At 40.7% G+C, this 22,546-nt stretch overlaps 1 protein-coding gene and 1 long non-coding RNA gene across 7 annotated transcripts in view; both read left to right on the forward strand.

Moving 5' to 3' along the window:
* Sgk1 (serum/glucocorticoid regulated kinase 1) overlaps positions 1 to 9,703 on the forward strand; it is a 108,645-nt gene extending 98,942 nt beyond the window's left edge. For 3 of the 6 annotated variants that reach the window (XM_078019092.1, XM_078019094.1, XM_078019093.1), the window contains 11 exons: positions 4,396 to 4,471; positions 4,854 to 4,929; positions 5,302 to 5,406; positions 5,514 to 5,597; positions 5,712 to 5,843; positions 6,097 to 6,209; positions 6,549 to 6,672; positions 7,285 to 7,380; positions 7,632 to 7,787; positions 7,896 to 7,985; positions 8,517 to 9,703. In XM_078019092.1, coding sequence (XP_077875218.1) covers positions 4,396 to 4,471; positions 4,854 to 4,929; positions 5,302 to 5,406; positions 5,514 to 5,597; positions 5,712 to 5,843; positions 6,097 to 6,209; positions 6,549 to 6,672; positions 7,285 to 7,380; positions 7,632 to 7,787; positions 7,896 to 7,985; positions 8,517 to 8,684 — 1,220 coding nt within the window. In that variant the 3' untranslated portion in view covers positions 8,685 to 9,703. Of the gene's footprint in view, positions 1 to 1,570; positions 1,706 to 3,225; positions 3,467 to 4,117; positions 4,276 to 4,395; positions 4,472 to 4,853; positions 4,930 to 5,301; positions 5,407 to 5,513; positions 5,598 to 5,711; positions 5,844 to 6,096; positions 6,210 to 6,548; positions 6,673 to 7,284; positions 7,381 to 7,631; positions 7,788 to 7,895; positions 7,986 to 8,516 lie in introns of those variants that run through there. The other 3 variants (XM_040283357.2, XM_078019091.1, XM_005329778.3) reach the window with 3 other exon arrangements.
* Positions 1 to 22,546, forward strand: part of LOC144366028 (uncharacterized) — a 209,686-nt gene that overhangs the window by 153,235 nt on the left and 33,905 nt on the right. The gene's annotated exons all lie outside the window — the stretch shown is intronic.

Here is a 22,546-nt window from a genome sequence, read left to right on the forward strand (position 1 = left end):
TTAGTGACAGCCTCAACAAAACCTTGTTCTCTAGAGTAATTATTATGTTTTCTGGTATTTCTCTGTAGTTTCTTTGAGGATGCTCTAGGGAAAGGTTTCTATATGCATCACCCAATGAAGAAAAAAATATGGGAGCGTAAACTGTGCATAGGATTGTTCTAGAATTTGTGGCACTTTGAGCAATATAAAACAATTATATTACCCTATTATCAATGAACAATCAAGACTAACAGAGCACTTAAGAAATAGTGCAAGGGAGGTATAGCTGAATCCTTATAATAATATATTTCAGAGTATTTCCTCTAATGTGTTGTAATAGTAATTGGTGAGCCTTTCAATTAAATGGGGAAAAAGATATTTTAGTAAAGGTTTTATAGTCTATTCTTAAGGAGAAATAATGGAAAGAAGCAATGAAACAATCTTCTGAAGTATTAAAGTACACATGCCCTGAAAAATGTTTTGTTTCAGTGCAAAGTTTATATCTTGGTGCATCATTTCCTTTAGAGTTTTGATTGCAGGTTTCCCCCGCACTGAGGCATAAATGTGATACGATTGGCTTGGGGGCACTGGGGAGGTAATTAGCAGGTCTCCTATCAAGACATCTGTATTTTCTGTGGCTGCACAAGACATTGTGGAGAAACTTTCTGGGACTGATTAAACATCCGGAGACAAATGGGGGGATTCTTGGAATCTGAAGTGGTTCTCCCAGAGAACACGATCGCCCTCTAGGTTGCATTAATCAGCAGTGTAAGGCGACTCCGGCAACTTCGCTACCAGGGAGGAACAGAGAAGGGGCCAGATCCCTCCCGGTAGGAGGACTATCTGGACCAAAGAAAGAGGCTGGCGACAGGAAGGAAGAACAGATCAAGCGCCAGAATAGCGGCCACAGGGCAACCTAAAGCCTGTGCAGTGTTAACGGGCGCGTCACACACAGTTCTCCCGCTTCCCCTCCCCACCACCGCCGTGTGTCACCTTCCTGTTCGGAAGTCTTAGTAGGTTGCTGGGACAGAACAGGGGGCGCCTGCTCCACCCATCAGGTATCCGGTTGGAAGAAAAGCCAGTCTCAACAACTTGATTCTCTCTGCTAAATGATAAGTTTAGCAGACCATCCGTCTCCAAGAGCTGAACATTAGGGTAGGGGGAGGAAGGAGCACATCAGACCGTTCCTTTTCTGTTCCAACCACAAATATATGGTTGTGCCTCTTCTCTATCCACTTAGAGTCCTCTAACTTGAATTCCACATCCATCCTGGAATGCATGCAACAGAGCTTCTTTGAGAAAATGAATCCTGTGCATGTGTTTTGAATTTTTCTGGACTGATTTGTGATGATAATCAGTTAAGTTACATTTCTTGTGTGTATTGCTGGAGGTGTAATAAACCTAGGACGCTGATGACTGTAATCTTCTGGATGGTGTTGCAAGGAGGGGGAGTGGGAATAAATGGCCCAGTGTTGAACTTTGCAGCTTGTTCCCTTCCTGTATGTAAATTCCCTTTATATAAAGTGGGGTTCATAACAACAAGAACAGCTGCCTGTGTCTGATGCTCCCTTGTCATCTCAGAGCTTCCAGTCTTATCACAGGCACATAGCTGGGAGGCTACTCCAGTCATAACTGACTTCTCTAGCCTCCAGAAAAGAATCCAGAGCCTTCATATTCTGTGCAACTCGAAGAATGAAAGAGGAGGTTATTAAGTCCCCTTGGAAAGGTTTGTTCTTTGAGAACTATAATGGGGTGGGTAAAACAGATGCTTTAAGGATTTGGGGTTACTTGGCATAGGGAAAGTACATGAGGCAGTGTGTGGGGGAGGCTCTCTGATGGAAGTTTTCTTAAAGTTTTAAATAAGCAAATAACTTTGTGAAGGTTAGTGTTTCTGGGTGATCTCAGGAATCTCTGCTCAAGAGGATTAGGAACAAGGTGGGTCTGAGCAGGGCTGGGATGAGCCCTGGGGGGTGAGACCTGCAACAGGGGGTGCTGCCTATAACAAAGTTATATGCTCTTAAGAATCCATGCATGGGGAAGTAGTCTTGGATCAGTTAACCTGATTTGCAATTGAATTCACCTTGCTTTGGGTTGGAGGATCAAATTTCAGACAATACTAAATGCTTTCATTGAAAAGTGGGTGCAGAACAAAATTTGCTAACCACAGTTTCTGGGAGAGGGAATGCTAGTTTCCTCCCAGTTTCTGACTGTCCCAGCTGATCAAACCAAAAGCTGTTGAGACTAAAGATCATACTAGGGCAAATAAGGAGGCTGTGCCTGCAAAACAAACCCCTTTCCAAGACCAAGGGAAAAGCGCTTCGCATGCTATTCCTGGTTTGACAGCTGGTAATTTGGAGTGTGTCAGCTCTAAAGCAGCAGAGCCCTTGGCAGCAAGGGGTCACCGCAGGGCAGCCACAGCAGACAGCACCAGCAAGCTCCAGGTACCGGTGCTGCGAATATTGGTAATATGTAGCCGTCTTCCCTGCCCCTGGTCCAGTCGCGGTGCTTAGGTTCCCGGCCAGCGCTGGCGCGCGTCCTCGCGCCGGCAGTCAGACTTCAGCTCCTTATTCCGGGGTTACTGTAAGGCAGCGGCCTCGGTGCCCTGCCGTGCCAGAGCCGCCGCCTCCACCTTCCCTCCCTTCTCTGTTTCGGGAGCCGAGTGTCCCGGCTTATCTTTCAGGAGTTAGTGATCTTCGTTTATATGGGAACTTGTGAGAAAAAGCGAGGTGGCAAACGACTCGGGTCAGCACCGAGATAAACCAAAGGAGGGGTAGGGAATGTGAGGACAAAGGGGGTTTAAAGCAATACAATGTGACCTTCAGGTGGGAGAGCGGGAGAGGAGCAGGCCTCCTGAGAGGAAGAGGAATCTAAGATGCCAGGGTCACCCCAGGTCGGTTCCAAGCGAAGTCACTGCTCCCCTCACTTACCACCTTCTCACGTGTTCTTGGCATGGCGGGGATTAAAAATGTAAGGAAAAAAAAATACGTGCGGAACGGACAGAATGTTCTCAGAGATTACTTTAAGGAAAAAAAAAGTGAAATGCAGTTTGTACTTTTCCCCCCTTTAGTGCAGAGACTTATTTTATTTCCGCCCCCTCCCCTACACATTCCTAATCCCCCCCCCCCTTTCCCTCTTTCTTTCCTTCCTTCCTCCTCTTCCAAGTTCTGGGATTTTTCAGCCTTGCTTGGTTTTGGCCAAAAGCACAAAAAAGGCGTTTTCGGAAGCGACTCGGCCGTGCACAAGGGCCATTTGTTTGTTTTGGGACTTGGGGCAGGAAATCTTGCCCGGCCTGAGTCACGGCGGCTCCTTCAAGGAAACGTCAGTATTCGCCGGTCCCTCTCGCTAGCTGCGCCCCGCAGTCCGCTGCCCATGGGGGAGATGCAGGGCGCGCTGGCCAGGGCCCGGCTCGAGTCGCTGCTCCGGCCCCGCCACAAAAAGAGGGCCGAGGCGCAGAAAAGGAGCGAGTCCTTCCTGCTGAGCGGACTGGGTAAGCGCCGCCGCCCGTCCCGCTGGGGACTGGGCTTCTTGGCCAGAGTTGCTCGGCTACTGCCCGGTTCGCGGGCTTCAAAGAGGGGCTGGGGATGGAGGTCCTGGTCGCGGGGCAGTGGGAGCCGGGGGAGACCGCGCCAGGCGCCCGGGACCCACTCTGCCCGCGCAGATGCGGGCGCTAAGCCGCTTGCACTCGAGAAGTAACTCTGGGCAGGTCGCGCCGCGGAGCCAGGGCTGGGGGGCCCCGGTGGGGATGTTAGAGGTCGGCCGGGGGTTAGGGCCGAGAGGGTGAAGCAGTGAGGAGGCTGCGATCGGGTCCAAAGCCACCCCGGTTACCACGCCGCTCTCCTGATTTTTCTTGCCTCACCCAATAAATGGGAAAAATGGAAAATTACCCCGGGCTCTGCAGCCCTCCCCGCCCCCTCGGCCGACGCTGTCCTCTCCGGACGGAAGGCTGATAACCGCCCCGCGCCCTCCCCACGCGCCTCGCCCCCTCCCGGAGCTCGGCTGCTAGTAGGGGACCCTACCGCCGGCCACCAGTTGCAGCGCCGCGGGCTAACCGCGGGGCGGCGGGGGCGGGGCCGGGGCGGGGCCTCCCAGCGCTTCCTCATTGTGGCCCAGGCCCCGCCCCCGGAGGCGCAGTACTTATAAAGGCGCCCGAGCCGCCGGAGCGCAGTGTTGGCCAAGCCGGTCTCCAGTCAGCCTAGGTTCTCTGTGCTCTGTCGGTGGCGATGACGGTGAAAACCGAGGCTGCTAGAGGCACCCTCACTTACTCCAGAATGAGGGGAATGGTAGCGATTCTCATCGGTGAGTGTAGGAGAAAGACTGGGCTTCTACCCTGGGATACGCGAAGTGGAAACGATGGCTTGTGTGGCGTCCGACGTTAGGAAACGGTCTAAAGGTTTCTTTCTCCTCTTTAATCCACAGCTTTCATGAAACAGAGGAGGATGGGCCTGAACGACTTTATTCAGAAGATTGCCAATAACTCCTATGCGTGCAAACAGTAAGTTTCGGGGGGGGGGCGGGATTGGAGGCGATAAAAGACTTATCAAAGACTTCACTCAGGGAAGTCTCGGTTCTCGTTTATTGGAAACGTTGTAAACGTTAAAATTATCTGAAAACTGAGCTTGTCCCTGGCGAGGTAAAATAAATTTTTCCAAAAGTCTTATTTAATTCACAACCTATCGCCACTGACAAGCCTTATTTCTGTATTTAACTAGGTTATCATTTTCTTGAGCTATTTTCTTTAAGTAGTTTATTTGGATGTTTTCAACTTCAATTACTGAATTGTCCGGGAACATTTGAATCAGAAGTTCACTGTTTATGTCGGTGTGCCCTCTAGTGGCGAGTAAGGAGTTTCTAAATTGTTCCTTTACTCTCAACAGCCCTGAAGTTCAGTCCATTTTGAAAATCTCCCAACCTCAGGAGCCCGAGCTTATGAATGCCAACCCTTCTCCTCCAGTAAGTACTCTTTATTTGTAATGCATCTGTGGAAGAAAATTGTAAATTAATATTTCTACATTTAAGATAGCACTTATAGAAATTGGCTCCAAGGCAAGAATGCCTCATTAATTCATAAGTATTGAGTCAGTGGAGCATTTTTAAAGGCTTATTCCATTAAAATGTTTATCTGTTAGTGGCAGCATGATTGTACAATTTTCGTACTCATTTTAAATGACGATGTGTGGGTGAAGTCATTTTGAATGTGTTTGTCAGTGTTTTAGTAACTTCTCTTGGTCATTTGTAGTTGTAAATCTTTTTCATTGCCTGTACTTTATTATAGACATCTTTCTTTGTTTTAATGATATTAAGAGAGAATGTTTTATTTTCTAGCCAAGTCCTTCTCAGCAAATCAACCTTGGTCCATCATCCAATCCTCATGCTAAACCATCTGACTTTCACTTCTTAAAAGTAATTGGGAAGGGCAGTTTTGGAAAGGTAATTTCACATCCAAAGACTTTCTACAATATACTCTTTCATGTGTTAATTTTACTTTCTCTGTGAATGAGGATTTTTAAAAATTATTTTTTCTATTGAAATTTTAGGTTCTTCTAGCAAGACACAAGGCAGAAGAAGCATTTTATGCAGTCAAAGTTTTGCAGAAGAAAGCAATCCTGAAAAAGAAGGAGGTATGAGATATACTGGTGGGTTGGGGCTATAGTTGGACACTTATTCAGTAAGTGTCTTGAAATTTTGGTGCCAAGTTGAAAATTGTCACTGAATCTTAATCATCCTTTTCATAGGAGAAGCATATTATGTCGGAGCGGAATGTTCTACTGAAGAATGTGAAACACCCTTTCCTGGTGGGCCTTCACTTCTCTTTCCAGACTGCCGACAAACTGTACTTTGTCCTAGACTACATTAATGGAGGAGAGGTGAGCTGGGGGAGTAGAAGTTAGTTCTTGGGGTCTCAAGGGATTTGCTTAGTTTAAGTTCCAGAAAATTTTTTTTTTAATACTTAGGGGAGAAAAGTTACCAGAATTAGCATTTCCTTTAACCTACCAGATTTTAAATCATTAATAGATTATTTAGAGCCACTTCCTGCAATTGTTCTCCTTAGCTCTCTATGTCAGGACTAAGTAAATGCTTTGGAAGCCCAGACTTATTTTGTTCCTCTGTCTCCTGCAGCTATTCTACCATCTTCAGAGGGAGCGCTGCTTCCTAGAACCACGGGCTCGCTTCTATGCTGCTGAAATAGCCAGTGCCTTGGGTTACCTGCACTCTCTGAACATTGTTTATAGGTGAGACAATGAATCCCATAAAGCCACTTTCCTGGGTAGAAAAAAGACATAGTCCTAGTATTTGAAGCCTTAAAATAACTTGTGTTTATATGCAACTTGATCACCTAAAACCCTGCTCCTCAGCATGTGAGTAGTCTTGACTCCTGCCACTAGGGAACCAGCCAACTAAGATTGCACCTGATCCAGAATAGATTAGCAGAACAAGGATTTCCTTTTTTTATTTACTATACTACCATGATGAATTAAAAAATGCTTGTAATATCTGTAGCAACTATCTTTACAGAAGATTTCTTATGAAGTAAAATTAACCTTTGCAACCACTTTTTTTTTTTTTAACAGAGACTTAAAACCAGAGAATATTTTGCTAGATTCACAGGGACACATTGTCCTTACTGACTTTGGACTCTGCAAGGAAAATATTGAACACAATGGCACGACATCCACCTTCTGTGGCACACCTGAGGTAGGAGCTCTTGATTGTTTCCCTGGTCTTCCCCCTCCTTCCAGGAGAGAGATATGAAATAATTCTTTCAACAACCCAGAGAATAAACCCTAGAGATTTTATAATTCAATGCAAGTAAAATACACTTATTCTTTGCTGCAACATGAGAAATTACAGGACTTTGTTACTTTAATTGAAACTAGCCGGGCTGGGGATGTGGCTCAAGCGGTAGCGCGCTCGCCTGGCATGCGTGCAGCCCGGGTTCGATCCTCAGCACCGCATACAAAGATGTTGTGTCCACCGAAAACTAAAAAATAAGTATTAAAATTCTCTCTAAAAAAAAAAAAAAAAAAGAAACTAGCAAATTGTGAGATCCATACCATAAAAGGTGTCTGAAGACACCTGTGGGTGCCCAGTTCCTTCCTAAATATCTGTACACCTTGCAGACCAGTCAGCCTCAAAGAATACTGAGATTTTATTCAGAAGTAATCTAAAGAAATATATTCTCCAAGTTGCACCCTTGGAGAGTTGCACTCTTAAGTGTTGCACACTTTTCAAAGTCCATTCCTGGTTTTGCAATTGCATGGTTTCAAAGCAGTTTCTAAATTCTTGTTTTCCTGGTTTGCCTTGCAGTATCTTGCACCCGAAGTACTTCATAAGCAGCCTTACGACAGGACGGTGGATTGGTGGTGCCTGGGGGCTGTTTTATACGAGATGCTGTATGGCCTGGTGAGTAGCACCTAGGGAACCATAGGACACTGCCCATTTCCATGACACTCTTGCCAAAATCTAGGCCTGGCTTCTGTGACTTGAATTTGAGAGTAAGCTTATCCCAAACTGATAAGAGGCATATTGGTCATTTTATAAGAATATCTGAAGTCCAGCTTAATATATTGCAGTTACCTTTTTCTTTGTTGGTAATATATGCTATACCAAACTTCCAATTCAATAGAAAATAATCCCCCCTTTTTATTTTACAGCCTCCTTTTTATAGCCGAAACACAGCTGAGATGTACGATAACATTCTGAACAAGCCCCTCCAGTTGAAACCAAATATCACAAATTCTGCAAGACATCTCCTGGAGGGCCTCCTGCAGAAGGACAGGACAAAGAGGCTCGGTGCCAAGGACGACTTTGTGAGTCATGTTTTCCTGTTCTCCTGGGCCCTCAGAGGTACACTAGACAGTCTCACTGCCTTTATTGAATTCTGCCTTGCTAAATTAATCTTTGTTTCTTCTCAACAGATGGAGATTAAGAATCACGTCTTCTTCTCTCTGATTAACTGGGATGATCTCATTAATAAGAAGATAACGCCCCCTTTTAACCCAAATGTGGTGAGTATCTCTCTGTCTCTCTTCTAAGTTACTGAGACCTAAAGGCCATTTTTTTTAAAGTCAGATTTGGTGGGTGTGTGTGGGAGGACTTGAAGAAATAAATTGAACCTGGAATGGGGGTGGGCACCTGTCACCTCAGTTACTCAGGAGGTTGAGACAGGAAGATCCCTAGCCCAGGAGTTAGATTTTAACCTGGGTAACACAGCAAGACCCCATTTACAAAGCAAAAGGAGAAAATTGACAGATGTTTTATCCATAGACCCATTATTTTCCCAGAGAAAAAGTAGAATTTTTATTCCAACAAATCTTTTTTTTCAAACACATTTATCAAAGCACCAAGAAACAAAAAGTAAACATTAGTCCTCATGATTTAAACTATTTATGGCCTTTGGGGTTTTGTGCTTGAAGTGGAGGATTATGGGAATTCTTATAGCATCCTAAAAGACTTGAGCTCTAGCATTTGAAGCCTAAAGGTTTCCCTGTCAAGTAACCATGTGTATTCTGAGACTTTTTTTTTCCTTCCTGTAATAGAGTGGGCCCAGCGACCTGCGGCATTTCGATCCTGAGTTTACCGAAGAGCCTGTCCCCAACTCCATCGGCAGGTCCCCTGACAGCATCCTCATCACAGCCAGCGTGAAGGAAGCTGCTGAGGCATTCCTGGGCTTTTCATACGCACCTCCCATGGACTCTTTCCTCTGAGCAGTCTTAGGGTGGTTTTGAAGGATTTCATGTGTGTTTTAAATGTTTTAGTTAGCCTTTGGGCAGAGCTGCCAGCTGACAGGACATCTTAAAAGAGAGAATTTGCACATCTCTGGAAGCTTGGCAATCCTGTTGCACACTGTTTGCTGGAAGCTTTTCAAAGAGCACACCCTCCTCTCAGTGAGCTCGTGAGGTTTTCATTTTTATCCTTCCTTCCAACGTGGTGCTATCTCTGAAATGAGCATTAGCGTGCCACCCTAGACAGATGCAACGATCTCGTTAGGAGGAAGATGCTGATCTAAGAAGGATCTTCTGTGGGTCTGTCTGGGCTGTGATAAGGAATATTCTGAAATGTGCCTTTTCTGCTGAGATCGTGTTAGCTCCAAAGCTTTTCCTATCGCAGAGTGTTTCAGTTCTTTATTTTTCCTTGTGGATATACTATGTGAACAATGGTATGAGTGTGGTATGCCTGATCATAGATGGATTTTGTTATAAGCATCAATGTGACACTTGCAGGACACTACAATGTGGGACATTGTTTGTTTCTTCCATATTTGGAAGATAAATTTTATGTGTAGACTGTTTTTTTTGTAAGATATTGTTAATAACTAAACTTTATTGAAATGGTCTTGCAATGACTTGCATCCAGATGCTTAAAAGAAAGCATTGCTGCTACAAATATTTCTATTTTTAGAAAGGGTTTTTATGGACCAATGCCCCAGTTGTTGAAGCCGTTTGGTGTTTTCATTGTTTAAAATGTCACCTGTAAAATGGGCATTATTTATGTGTTTTTTTTTTTTTGGCATTCCTGATAATTGTATGTATTGTATAAAGAAGGTCTGTACATTGGGTTATAACACTAGTATATTTAAACTTACAGGCTTATTTGTAATGTAAACCACCATTTTAATGTACTGTAATTAACATGGTTATAATATGTACAATCCCTTCTTCCTACCACACAACTTTTTTTGTGTGCAATGAACCAATTTTGGTTTGCAATAAAACCTTGAAAAATATTTACAAAAATTGTGGTTTGTGTTACTTTACATAATTTCATGAAGAAGCAATTATGGATCCATTTAAGATTTAAAACCATGAAAATGCTGCTGTGATATCCAACTTACTAGTTTATACTTCCAATAGCTGCAGTGCCTTCTGCCTCCAGGAAAGTATCAACAGGTGTCTATTGTCACTGTATGCATGAGGCCTTGGGTTCACCATCCTCAGCAGTAGAAAAAAATAAAGCCAACATTTTTTGGGTGTGTGTGTGTGTATGGTGCTAGAGATGGAACCCAGTGTACCATACCACTGAACTCGGTGTACCAAACCACTAAGCCACCTCCTGAGTCACTGGGATTACAGGTGTGTGCCACCACACCTGGCTATTCCATATCTTTTTAGAAGCATTTTATGGTGTCAGTCATAAATCCAAACAAATCCTTTTCAATTTGCCCATCTTACAAGACAGCTGTGAAGTAATGTTCCCTATATTTATTGCCTGCTCTCTCAAGTGGACTATTTGTCCTGACATTTGATTTAAGTAACAGGTAATTCTTTTAACAAATATTTAAGTCTCCTGGGAGCCAGGCTCTATTCTGAGTGCTACAGATCACTATCCTTTTAGAGCCTGCTGGAAATGCAAAAGAAGTTTATTGAAATGTAAATCAAAATAATAGTTTGCAAATTTAGGAGAATGTTCTAATGAGGGTTAGGATATTAGTTTGCTGAAGGGGCAGTAATGGATTCATTCAGAATTAAAATAATGAAAATACTAAGGCAAGGTAAGGTATAGGTTTCTAAAAGTACTCAGGGCAGTCTCCTAAGAGGGACCCTGCAGGAACACTTTAATGACAGGAGCCCAGGAAATCCAGCTCTGCAGGGCTCAGCATCATCTAGGCATGGTCTGCCTTCTCCTGGAACTCATGCTGCTAGAATTTGTACTGTGGGAGAAAGGAAGGTGGCATGATATTAGGAGATCATCTCAAGTTCAAACTGTTTGAACTTTCTCATTTTTCTAGGCCTTTCACACAAGTATGTGGCAAATAGAGAGTTCCCAAAGAGGGAATCTTACCAGTACAATCTAGCCTACTGCATACCCTCTAACCAGACCTCCCTGAGGGAAAGCTGTGGCCTGTTTTTTTCTTAAGCCTCTTGAAATCCACCTCCCTTTACTTTACTTCCTCCTCTCCACACTCAAGGATTCTTTTTGTTGTTGTTGTTGTTGTTGTTTTTAATGAGAGAGAGAGAGCGAAAAATTTTTTAATATTTTTTAGTTCTTGGCGGACACAACATCTTTGTATGTGGTGCTGAGGATCGAACCTGGGCCGAACGCATGCCAGGCGAGCACGCTACCGCTTGAGCCACATCCCCAGCCCCACACTCAAGGCTTCTAAGCATGGAACAGATATTGGGAGATCTCTTAGTCCTTTTCTTAGTCCAGCAAAGGAGTGGGATCAAATTGAGTCAACAACTTCCTGCTCAAGGTAGACCACAAATCAGACTCTGCAGCTGAGATACTGCTCTATGAGCATTAGCTAGATATTAAAGTCCCTACTAAACCAAATGCAAAATAGATTCCAAACCACGCATTTTCCTAGTAAAGATTAGTGCCTGCTGGAGAGATGTTTCACATATTTCCCTTTCATTCTCATTATCAATAAAAGTTATGAATTCCTCCTTGAACAAAAATGCTTAAATCACACTTTTATCTGAACACAGTTCTTGCAGCTAGGAGTTTATACTCTTAAGTATAGATGATTCAGGAACTAGTTGTAGATCATGAATTTTTTAACTTTTCAAAGGTAAAGATCCAATTTATTGGTTTATAGTCAGTTATAAGATCTGCTGTGCATTTCTCTAGAACCCAGAGATGCCAGCTGAGTCCCAAGTGTTGTCACATGAACGGGAGATTAGATCTAGCACAAGTGGGTGGGAAGGGAACAAGCCAAGAACAGGGAAGTCAAGAAAGAACAGGGATCAATAGACAAATGATAAATATTTACTAAGCACTGTGGTGTCAAATTATATACATGCGGAGATATCTTTGATCTAAGGGAATGGGACATATCCCTGCAAGCATATTCCCAGAGGCCCAATCAGGCCCCATTTGAGTTTGATGATTGAAAGCAAGACAACACACTTCTTCGTGGCTCTCCAACTGCTGGTCTGCTCAAATATGGGTTAGAGGGAACACACTCAGCTAAGATATCCATAAGTTAAAGTGTGACTCTTAAAACCACTGCTACTATGAAGAATAAGCCAGTCACTGTCTTCCCTAATCTCCTTGAAGTGACATGAACCAGTGCACAATATACAGCAGATGGTGAATGTTGGGTAAAGGGAACTTTAAAAGTCCAGAGACTCTATGGGGTTAGGTGCAGGGGATGCCCTAAAATTCTTTTTTTTTTTTTTTTTAGAATTTTTAATATTTATTTTTCAGTTCTCGGCGGGACACAACATCTTTGTTGGTATGTGGTGCTGAGGATCGAACCCGGGCCGCACGCATGCCAGACGAGCACGCTACTGCTTGAGCCACATCCCCAGCCCCCTAAAATTCTTATTAACCAATTTTAGCTCTAGGGACTTCAATGGTATGTGAACTTTAAGGACTGGACAAGGACAGTAATAGCTAACCCCACTGAGTTCTTACTATATGCCAGGCAATGCTTTCAGTATTTTATGTTCAATTTATTCAATCTGCCTAACAACCCAGTGATGTTAAAAGCTCAGAAAGATAACATACTAGCTAGTAAGTTGGTCAGTTCAGATGTCAAATCATGGCAGTCTGGGCCCAATGCCCACCCATGCTTGAAAACATGTTCCTAAGAGGTGACAAATGGATATAAAAGCGAACACATGCGTGCTTTTATGACTAATTTATTAATGCACGAGATTTTACAAAGGTGCCTTCTAGGTGTCATATAATTTATGCCCTATTAGTTCCATCCCATTGTACCCCCAAAAGGGTACATATATTCAATAAAAAAATTTTCAGGAGCTACAGATATCACTCCTATAGCACTTCCCTGGCAAGAAGCCTGGGGTTTGTTCCACAGCTCTAAAATACATATACATATATATAAAATGTGTATATATGTACATATATATGTATCTATATATGTATATATTTTATATATTATATATACATATAATACATATCTGAATGTATATATATATAATGTTTATAGTAATATCATGTTAACTCCAAACTATAACAATTCAAAATTATAATTACCCATCAATAATACAATGAATAAATTAGTGTGATTTCATATAATGAAATATTATCCGAAGGAAAGGAATGAAGAATTGCTATACATAATACAAGGAAGAAATCTCACAAGCAGAAACAAGACTGTCTGATTTGATTTATATAAAATTTACAAGCAGGACAAACAAGATAAATGGATTTGGAAGTCAAGATATGATTACCCTTGGGGAGGACTGAGGAGGTAATGATAGGGTGTTTACAAAGGGAACAGTTTTCAGGGTGCTGCTGGAAGGAGGTTTTGCCTTTTGATATTTCATCAAGTTATTCACTTATGTATGATGCATAAACTTTTCTCTATATTTGTGTTATATAGCAATAAACATTTTTATTATAATATGTGCCTTGATGAAAAAAATTATGAGACCATGTAGGAGGGACACCTGACACAACTTAGCAACACAAAGTTGCTGAGTTCTCAGATTGTTTAAGAAAAGATGCTTTCAGGGCACGGTGGCGCATGCCTGTGATCTCAGCAGCTTGGAAGGCTGAGGCAGGAGGATCGTGAGTTCAAAGCCAGCCTCAGCAAAAGTGGGGTGCTAAGCAATTCAGTGAGACCCTTTTTCTAAATCAAATACCAAAAAAATAAAATAAAATAAATAAGGCTGGGAATGTGGCTTACTGGTTAAGTGCCCCTGAATTGAATAGCTGGTACCAAAAGAAAAAAAAGAAAAAGGTACTTAAAGAGATAAGGATGATAGAGACAGACTTCTAAAAGCAAATGGACCTTGAAAGTGAGGCTAAAGCAGAACTTAGTGGGCTGGCAGTGGTGGTAATGGTGGGTACAACTTGCATAAGCACAATGCATGGGACATTTGCCAAAGGAAGAGACTCTGAAAGACCTGGATCAAAGTTCCAGGTATACTGACCAGCTTTCTAGCTTTGGGCAAAACTGCTAATTTGGACCAGCCTCTCCTAACTTGTCTCTTTGGGAGCAGAAATGCAGCCAGTGTCCGTCTTTTCACAGCAATCCTGAACAAGGCCAGAAGGACTTGGAACTAAGTGAAAGCCAATCTACTTCTTCCTTTACCACTCAATGCTTTTCCCAGTACCCCATCTTCTGTCCTAGATTATAGGAGAAATATCCTAAAAAGCTGTCAAAAAATCATTTTGGACAAGGAGATGGAGCTATTCATGCTATTCATGTTGCTCTTGATTCACATTCTTGAAAACCATGTTGAAGGAGAAGGTCATCTATTAGTGTTTTCAACATCATCGGGATATAATGAATCAACCAATCAATAATCAACCAATTTCATCTGCAAGGCAAAATGTTACAGAAAGTAATCAAGCTCTATCCTATCCTTTGAAAGAATTTCTCTTCTCAGTCACCAAAAGTCCCTAAAATCCTATTCCACATGCCTTGAGCCTTGTATTGGGAAGAGAGATGTTAACATCTTTCTAGGTGATAATGGGAATATTACTTTTATTAAAAGAAGCATGCTTATCCTAATCAATTAAATCCAATTTGAGAATTTATTTAATTTTTTTTCTTATTACATGGAAATCATTAACTTATTACCCAGACCAAAAATGAAATCATTATTGCTTAGACCACTGTGGCTAATTTGTCTACTATGCACTTTGCTAGATGAGTACATATTTCATGTACGTATGTTTTCTTTGCTTTCCCCTAGTTTTCTGTGAAGGACTTTAGCAGCAATGCTTATAACAATCTTTAATGTTTATTTAGCATTTACCTGTTACATTGTGTTCAGACAGATATCTTTGTGTATTTGGATGTCTTGGAAACCATGGACTTTGATGGGCAGGGTTCTGTCTCTTATATTCGGTGTTCTCTGTCCTGTGTTCCACCTGGTGTGTCCTGGCTTGTATGATGACGATTCTGTAATGACAATACAAAAGGTACAGACTGTTCACAAGAAAATATACATGCAGACAGGCTCTTCTTGTAAACAGTAGACCAAAGGTCATCAGCATAAAACAGTGTCACTTTATGTACAGAAATAAAATGGATGAGTGGCTACCAATTTGTTAATCTTAACTGGATTTCAACACAATCATGCTTCATCTTAGTTTCCCGCTATCTTCATAGACTCTGAACATAGCATTCCAGAGGTCAAAGTCATTGCACTTCCCAAAGTGAACAAGACCATTTGATTGCAAGTACATTACAGTGTTGCTATCAAAGTTTAGCACAGATCTACCATTTTGACAATAATAAACTTAAAGTTCATTTAATTAGACCAATTAAAATTAAGCTGAAAATTGGGCTGGGGATGTGGCTCAAGCGGTAGCGCACTCGCCTGGCATGCGTGCGGCCCGGGTTCGATCCTCAGCACCACATACAAACAAAAATATTGTGTCCCCCGAAAACTAAAAAATAAATATTAAAAAAAAAATTCTCTCTCTCTCTCTCTTTCTTTAAAAAAAATTAAGCTGAAAATAATTTGGAATCGAAATTGAAAATAATGACTATATTTCCCTCTGAAAGATCACTTAAAAAGAGACACAAAAATGATCTCATGCTTGAATTATATTACGTGCTACCTAATAATGAGTACATTGGGGAAAATTTACAGAAAATGCATTTTTTCAAATTAAATATATATAAATTATTTTAAAATATATCAAACAAAAGATGGAATAATGAGGAGGAAAGAATGTTAATTAAATGCTGTTTCCTTAATTTTTAATTTTTATGCATAGATAACCTGCTTATAAATAAAAACCGGATGGAGAAAAAGTAGATAATAATCTTCCAATCATCTCAGTTACTTTTATCTCAATTTCTCATGGCTGAAAAGAATCAATACAACTAGCTTTTCCAACATATCCTTTCAGAAATGTGGTATGCATGCGCAAGCAGAAAAGCATCCAATAACAGGTGCTTCTAAATTAGAATTTAAAGGAATCAATCTTTTGGCTAAAATTAATGTAGAACTTTAGAGGCAGGGTCTGGTTGATTCTTTTAAAAGTTTTCTAAATTGTTTGTTTTTTTAAAAAGTTCAAAACCTCACTTTGTGATTCTGGTACTTAACAGATTTGGGTGCAACATAACCTTACATGTCTATATTCATCTGGTGTTGAATATAGACACAGTGATCTGGTTATTGCTACAGAATAAAAGCATGAACATGCAAAAGTGGGGGGTTCCCTGGAGCTGGAGCATTCCCTTTCAAGGTTGTCCTTTCCAATATGTATGATGTTTGCCTTGTCCACAAGGTCTTCAGAACCTTACAGGTCACACTTCCAAATGCTACTTCGCCCTAATTACAATCTTTCTGAGCCAGCATGGGCACCATCTTGATTTTTCTGTCATTAAATAGCTCTTCTATGTCTTAAGGCATACCTGGATGTTATTCCTGAGTTTCCTGATTAAGATATATTTTCCCTTCCAACCATTCTTGCGAGTCACTCCACTGTGAACTATCCTGACCTTTCCAATCACAGAGAATAAAAATGTCAGACTGGAAGCCACCTCTAGTTCTAAGGGGTCATAAACTCCATGCCTTCAGGAACCAGCTTGCACATCATAACAGAACATAACAATAAGATAAAATGAGTCTGTGCCCAGAAACATCTGTAAAATTTTTAGTCTGATTTCACTGCAATTATGTAAAATTCAATGAGTTTTCCCCACTTCCTTGTTCATTCCTATCTCTGACACGTGCACACACACACACACACACACACACACACACACACTTCTAAATGTTGAGGATTAAAAATTCTTTGCATAGGTGAAAGGAATGGACTTCTACTAGGAATAACCATTTGGCATTAAATGACTCCCAAGTTGAGTGTATCTCTAGCTTCTAATGATGTTCACACAGCTGGTAGCCCCAACTTCCATCAGAATTCCCTAACCAGTTTTGGAAAGGAGATGAGTAGGCTCTTAGCGTGCAAGAATCATTTGCTAGGTTCCCTTTATAGCAGACTATTCGCTCTCACAGAGAAAATGGGATATGTCTACGATAATCTGAAAATTTTTCATTTCATAAAAGGACAAGGAATCTGTGTGGCCAAGCTGTCCTGAGTTGCAATGATCATGAAGCCAAGAAAAGATTAAGGTAAAGGAGGAAGCATAGTAAGTTAGAAAACCTCTGGCTTTTGAAACCCTTCCTATTTTTTATTCTCTCAGAACCTTGACTACTTCTTTCCCCAATTGGTACTAGAATCACTTATTTTGTATTGTAGAAGATCTGAGGTAGCATGTGCCATGGATGCAGGTAAATTATGGTGCTACTGGTACTCAACTATGGAGCTGAGGACTTTAGACCTCATGGCATTTTGTAACTTAAAACACACTTTTCAATGAACACTCTCACTGTTCATCTGTAAAAGCTTTGAAGACAGCCAGGTACCCTCTGATCCTTAGACACACACACCTTTCCTGCTTCTCAGAGCAAATAATGAAAAATATGATAGAACATTTCAATAAGTGACTCCACATCTTGGTTTTATGGAGTCTTTTAATTATTCTTTAAATTATTATTAATTTGTATTGTATAGAACCTGAGGTCTCTGGGAGTCTTTTAAGAATTTCTTGGTAGATTATCCCATGGAATTTTATTACTTAGTAGAAGTCAGGTTTTTTTAAAAAACACATCTCAATGTGTATGTTTATTTGAATTGACTTTCATAGATATTTGAAAGAATTTTTTTAAAGAAATTAAATCCCAGAAATTGAGTTGTTCCCTACCTGGTTAATCTCATATACAAACGCACAATTTAACTAGGTGATATGAAAGATGGTATTAAATAAAGTCTAAATTATCATTTCCCCATTCTTGAAGCTTTATGTAAATGAAAGTCACACACTGGAGAGAGAGAGAGAGAGAGAGAGAGATGAGACTCAACAAACAGTAAGCCTAATTGAGAAGTTCAGCAAAGGGCCCTTAAGCAGCACTGACCTTCAAAAATTGATAATCTATGCTTCTGTCCAGCAGTAACTTAGAAACCATAGTGGGAAAAACATATTTTTGTTTATATTTATAGCAAAAATGGTGAAATATCAAGGACTCAATTAGCCTAACAAAATATGTCAACATTTTATAGAGAGATAAAAGAGCACCTTTATTAAAGGGATTAGCTGTTTAAAAAGATATATTATATTGATAGAATGTTATAACATTGAAAATATATTGATTTTTCCAAAATTTATCTATAGGTTTCAATAGATTCCCAGTGAATATCCTGAAGGGATAGTTTTTGTGGAATAGGACAAATAATTGTCAAATGTTTGTTAAAGAGCAGGGCACAGTGGCACATATCTGTAAACTCCGTGACTCAGGAGGATTAGGAAAGAGGATTGATTGCAAGTTTGAAACCAGCACGAACATTTAGCACGATCTTGTCCCAAAATAAAAACTAAAAAGGTCTGGGGATACAGCTCAGTGGTAGAACTCTTTTGGGTTCAATCAATATACTCAAAAGTGTATATGAAACAGTAAGACATACAAATATTCATTAAAACTGACGTGAAAGAATAGATGCATCACAATACAAAGTGGACAGTAGAGAGGAGAAGCCAGATCAACTGATCTTAATACATTATAAAGACATTCACAGTATTTAAAACAGCATGCCAGTGGCATATTGACAGACAAATAGATAAATGGGGCATGGGACAGCACACATTGTATGAGAGTAGTGGCACCCTAAATTAATTGGGAAACTACATCATTTTGCAAATAATCCTAGGAAATGGAAAATAAGTTGGAGCTGTACTTCACATGGCATTTAAAAATAAACATTAGGTGATTGGCTACCTAAATATGAAAGCTGAAACTGCGAGGCCAATAGGAAATGTCCAAGAATATGAAGGCACATGATTAGCTAATTAATAAATAGGTAGACTACAGGCACATCGAGTTTAGAGTCCAGGACAGACACCTTGTGGTTCAAGGGGCCAGGAGAAGCTTCCCAGGGGGCTTTTGGTTGGAGCACTATGAATGTGAATGAGGGTGGAATAGGCTTTCAAACAAGTAGTGACCACATACATTCCCAGAGTAAATTATGTTACCACATATTAACTCATCTTATCTTCTTATCCGGCTAGAGAGTCAAACAGATAACAGATTTCTATTCTCTTTTAGGGTATGATGACATACCTAAACGCTCTGAAACCATAAAGGACTGATCTGTGGAGTAGGTGGAAGGGCAGGACGGGGACCCACTGTTTCTGACACAAGCTCCTTCTCTCTGTCAGCATCATTATTTACTGAGCAGCCAGCAAAGGAGCCACCACAGAGAAGAAATGGGCCAGCTATTTTGGTTTCTCTTCCATAGAGATTGCCTTTTTATGAGGTAGACTCTTGTAACTGGAGAAGGGAACCAAAGGTCACCACTTAATAACTTAACAACTTGTGGCTCCAAAAGTGAATGGGCCATTTTAAAGAGAATAGCTCCATTAAAATTTGTTAGAAATCTCCTGAGAGGCAGTGTGATGATGTCTAAGCTTTGTGCTTTTAAAGGATAACAATACCACCCTGCATTCCTCACAGAGGTGTTATGGAAATCAAATGAAGGAAAGGGGTTTTGCATGTAAAGACTTACTTTCGCTGAGTTTGGTGGCACAGGCTTCTAATCTCAGCTACTTGAGACGCTGAGGCAGGGAGATGGCAAATTCAAGGCCAACCTCAGCAATTTAGCAAGATCCTGAATCAAAATAAAATTTATAAAAAAAAAGGATTGAGAATGGATGTTAGTGCTTGCTTAGCATGCATGAGGCCCTGGGTTCAATATTCAGTATAAGGGGGGAAAAAGTACTTATTTCATTTTGACATTGGTAAATTAATGAACTAACACTAGCCTTTACCGCCACCTGGTGGCCATGAGGATGAATGATTTTGAGTTTTCGTGTTTCATGTTTTATTTCTCCTATTTTTACATTTTTACTATTTAATCCTTTTACTCACATTCAATATATTTCCTTTGGGATTTTTAATTTATAAATTTTTTTGTAGAAAATTTTGCCCATGAGTTTTGTAGTTTTCTTTTTTTCTTAATTTTTAAAATTTCAATTTGTTATATATGACAATAGAATGCATTACAATTTATATTACACATATAGCACACAATTTTTATAGTTTTATTTTTATAAGTCACAACCAAAAAAAGCAGCCATATTTCAGAACAAGAATCAATATTTTACCTGGAAGACTTCATCCTGTATAGCTGTCCTGTCTGAATCTTAATTCTGATGTTTCATCTTCTAAAACAGCTGTCATTTAACGCAGGAGAAAAAGTTGAGGATATTGTTGAAAAGTTCTATTTCCTTTTTGACTTTGCTGTAAGTTGTACTTAAAAAATTATCAAGTCCTTACCTGAAACTTTTTTGTTTGTTATGGTTCACTCAATCATAAGCATATTACTGCTTCCATTAAAAAAAAAAAAAAAAAAAAAACCTCATGAGGGCTGGGGATGTGGCTCAAGCGGTAGCGTGCTTGCCTGGCATGCGTGCGGCCCGGGTTCGATCCTCAGCACCACATTCAAACAAGATGTCGTGTCTGCCAAAAACTAAAAAATAAATATTAAAAAATTCTCTCTCTCTCTCTCTCTCTCTCTCTCTCTCTCTCTCTCTCTCAAAAGAACAAAAACAAAAACAAAACAACAACAACAAAAAATAAACCTCATGATTTTCAATTTGGCCACCATGCTTGGTGTTGAGGATACAATGATGAGCAAAAAGAAATGTGATCCCCACCTTTGTGGAGTTTGCAATCTAGTAAGACAGGGATATAATAACTAAGTGACCACACAAATATTATTGCCTCCCATATCTCAGAAAATGAGAACATTTGATTTGTTGCAAAACATCAAGACTCAATTTGTCCTCATGTTTAACTGGGTGTCTGAGGGTCGTGGGTTTATAAAGCAAAAGCCTGAAGCTCTTTTGTTTAAACCTGAATAGCAGCATGAAGACAAGTTCCCTCCGTGGTATTGAGTTGAGCATGTTGAAGTGGGATTTGGAGGCAGAAACTCAGGGTTTAAATCCTGTGGTCCCCTGAAGTCATAAAAGGGCTAGCAAGGGTAAGTAGTTTTACATGATGAATGGAAGATGCACAATTTAAGTCAGGTCTTGCTGACCTCATATTTCCATCACTTCCCAGGCAGAAAAGTGAATGGTGGAAAGAGCAATGCTCCTCTCTGACCTGAATGTTACTGCTCTCCATCAGCTCCCGTGTACTGTGCACGAGACATCCAGACGCCCTCTGACACAGAGGGAGGGAAGGAGGCTCCGACTGCTCTCAGGCTATTACTAGAATCAAAACATGTCTGTTAACTTAAGTACACATTGTTTTATATTGTCTGCTTTGGGGAAACACATATTTACTAGGCTTTTACTCACATCTCTTTATTCTGGCCAAAGTTTTGCCATTTTTATTCTACATCAAGGACGTCTGAGAAGACCCCCCTGGGTGGTTCCTCTTTGGCTGGTGTTCTCATTATTTAATATGGTCTGTGAAGGATGAAAATTGGAAGCCAAAGCTAATCTGAGTAAAAGGCTGGTGTCACTAGACCTGGGGATTCATTTTTCAGATGACTTTGGGGCTGAGTTGGCACTTTTTCTGTATGACATGGATCAAAAGTAAGAAATAAGGATATCCAGAGGACCACAAGGACACGATCATACTGTGAGGTAGGAGCAGTGCACAGGCTTGCACCCACACTTAAGCACACACAGAGCTCTTTCAGCAAATGGGACTTTTCAAAAGGGGCTAGAGTCAGCCCTTCCTATCAATGGGTTCTGCATCTATAGACAACCATGGATAAAAATATCTTGGGAAAAATTACACTTGTGCTGAATATATATACACACACATATATATTCAGAATATTTATACATATTCTGAAGACATATATAAATACAAATATATATATGACAAATATATTATATATATATATATACACACACACATATATAGTTATAGTTATTTCCAAAACAATGCAGTATTACAACTATTGGCATAGTATTTACATTGCATTGGGTATTATGAGTTATCTAGAGATGATATAAAGTCTGTGTGAGCTGAGCACAGTGGCACACACATGACATCCCAGTAGCTTGGGAAGCTGAGGCAGGAGGATCTCAAGTTCAAAGCCAGCGTCAGCAACTTTGCAAGGTCCTAAGCAACTTAGCAAGACTCTGTCTATAAATAAAATATAAAGAAGGTCTGGGGATGTGGCTCAGTGGTTAAGGCCCCCCACATTCAATCCCCATTACCAGAATAAAATAAAGTCTATGGGAGAATGTGCACAGGTTATATGCAAGTACTGTGCCATTTTACATAAGAGACTTGAGCCTCTGTGATTTCGGTAGCCACAGGAGGTTCTGGAAAGTATTCTCTGGTTGTGCTTTGCATTGTTCCTGTGCCTGTTCAGCCTGTGATTATTGTTTGCATGTGCCCTTTGAAATGAAAACCCCTGTGAAATAGCCTGTAAAAGACCACCAGTGCCCCGGGATGTGCCAGGCGAGGGCTAGAGAGGGGTTATGTTCTGGGAGAAAATTTCTCCCAGTGTTCTGGCACAAAGAGCCATGAGCAAACCCAAGAAGTCCTGTGCTCGGGGCCAAGTACCAGAATCAGAGAGACAGAAACCCAACTAGATTACAAAATCTCAGCAC

The sequence above is a fragment of the Ictidomys tridecemlineatus genome, chromosome 8 (assembly GCF_052094955.1).
Source record: "Ictidomys tridecemlineatus isolate mIctTri1 chromosome 8, mIctTri1.hap1, whole genome shotgun sequence".
NCBI lineage: Eukaryota > Metazoa > Chordata > Mammalia > Rodentia > Sciuridae > Ictidomys > Ictidomys tridecemlineatus.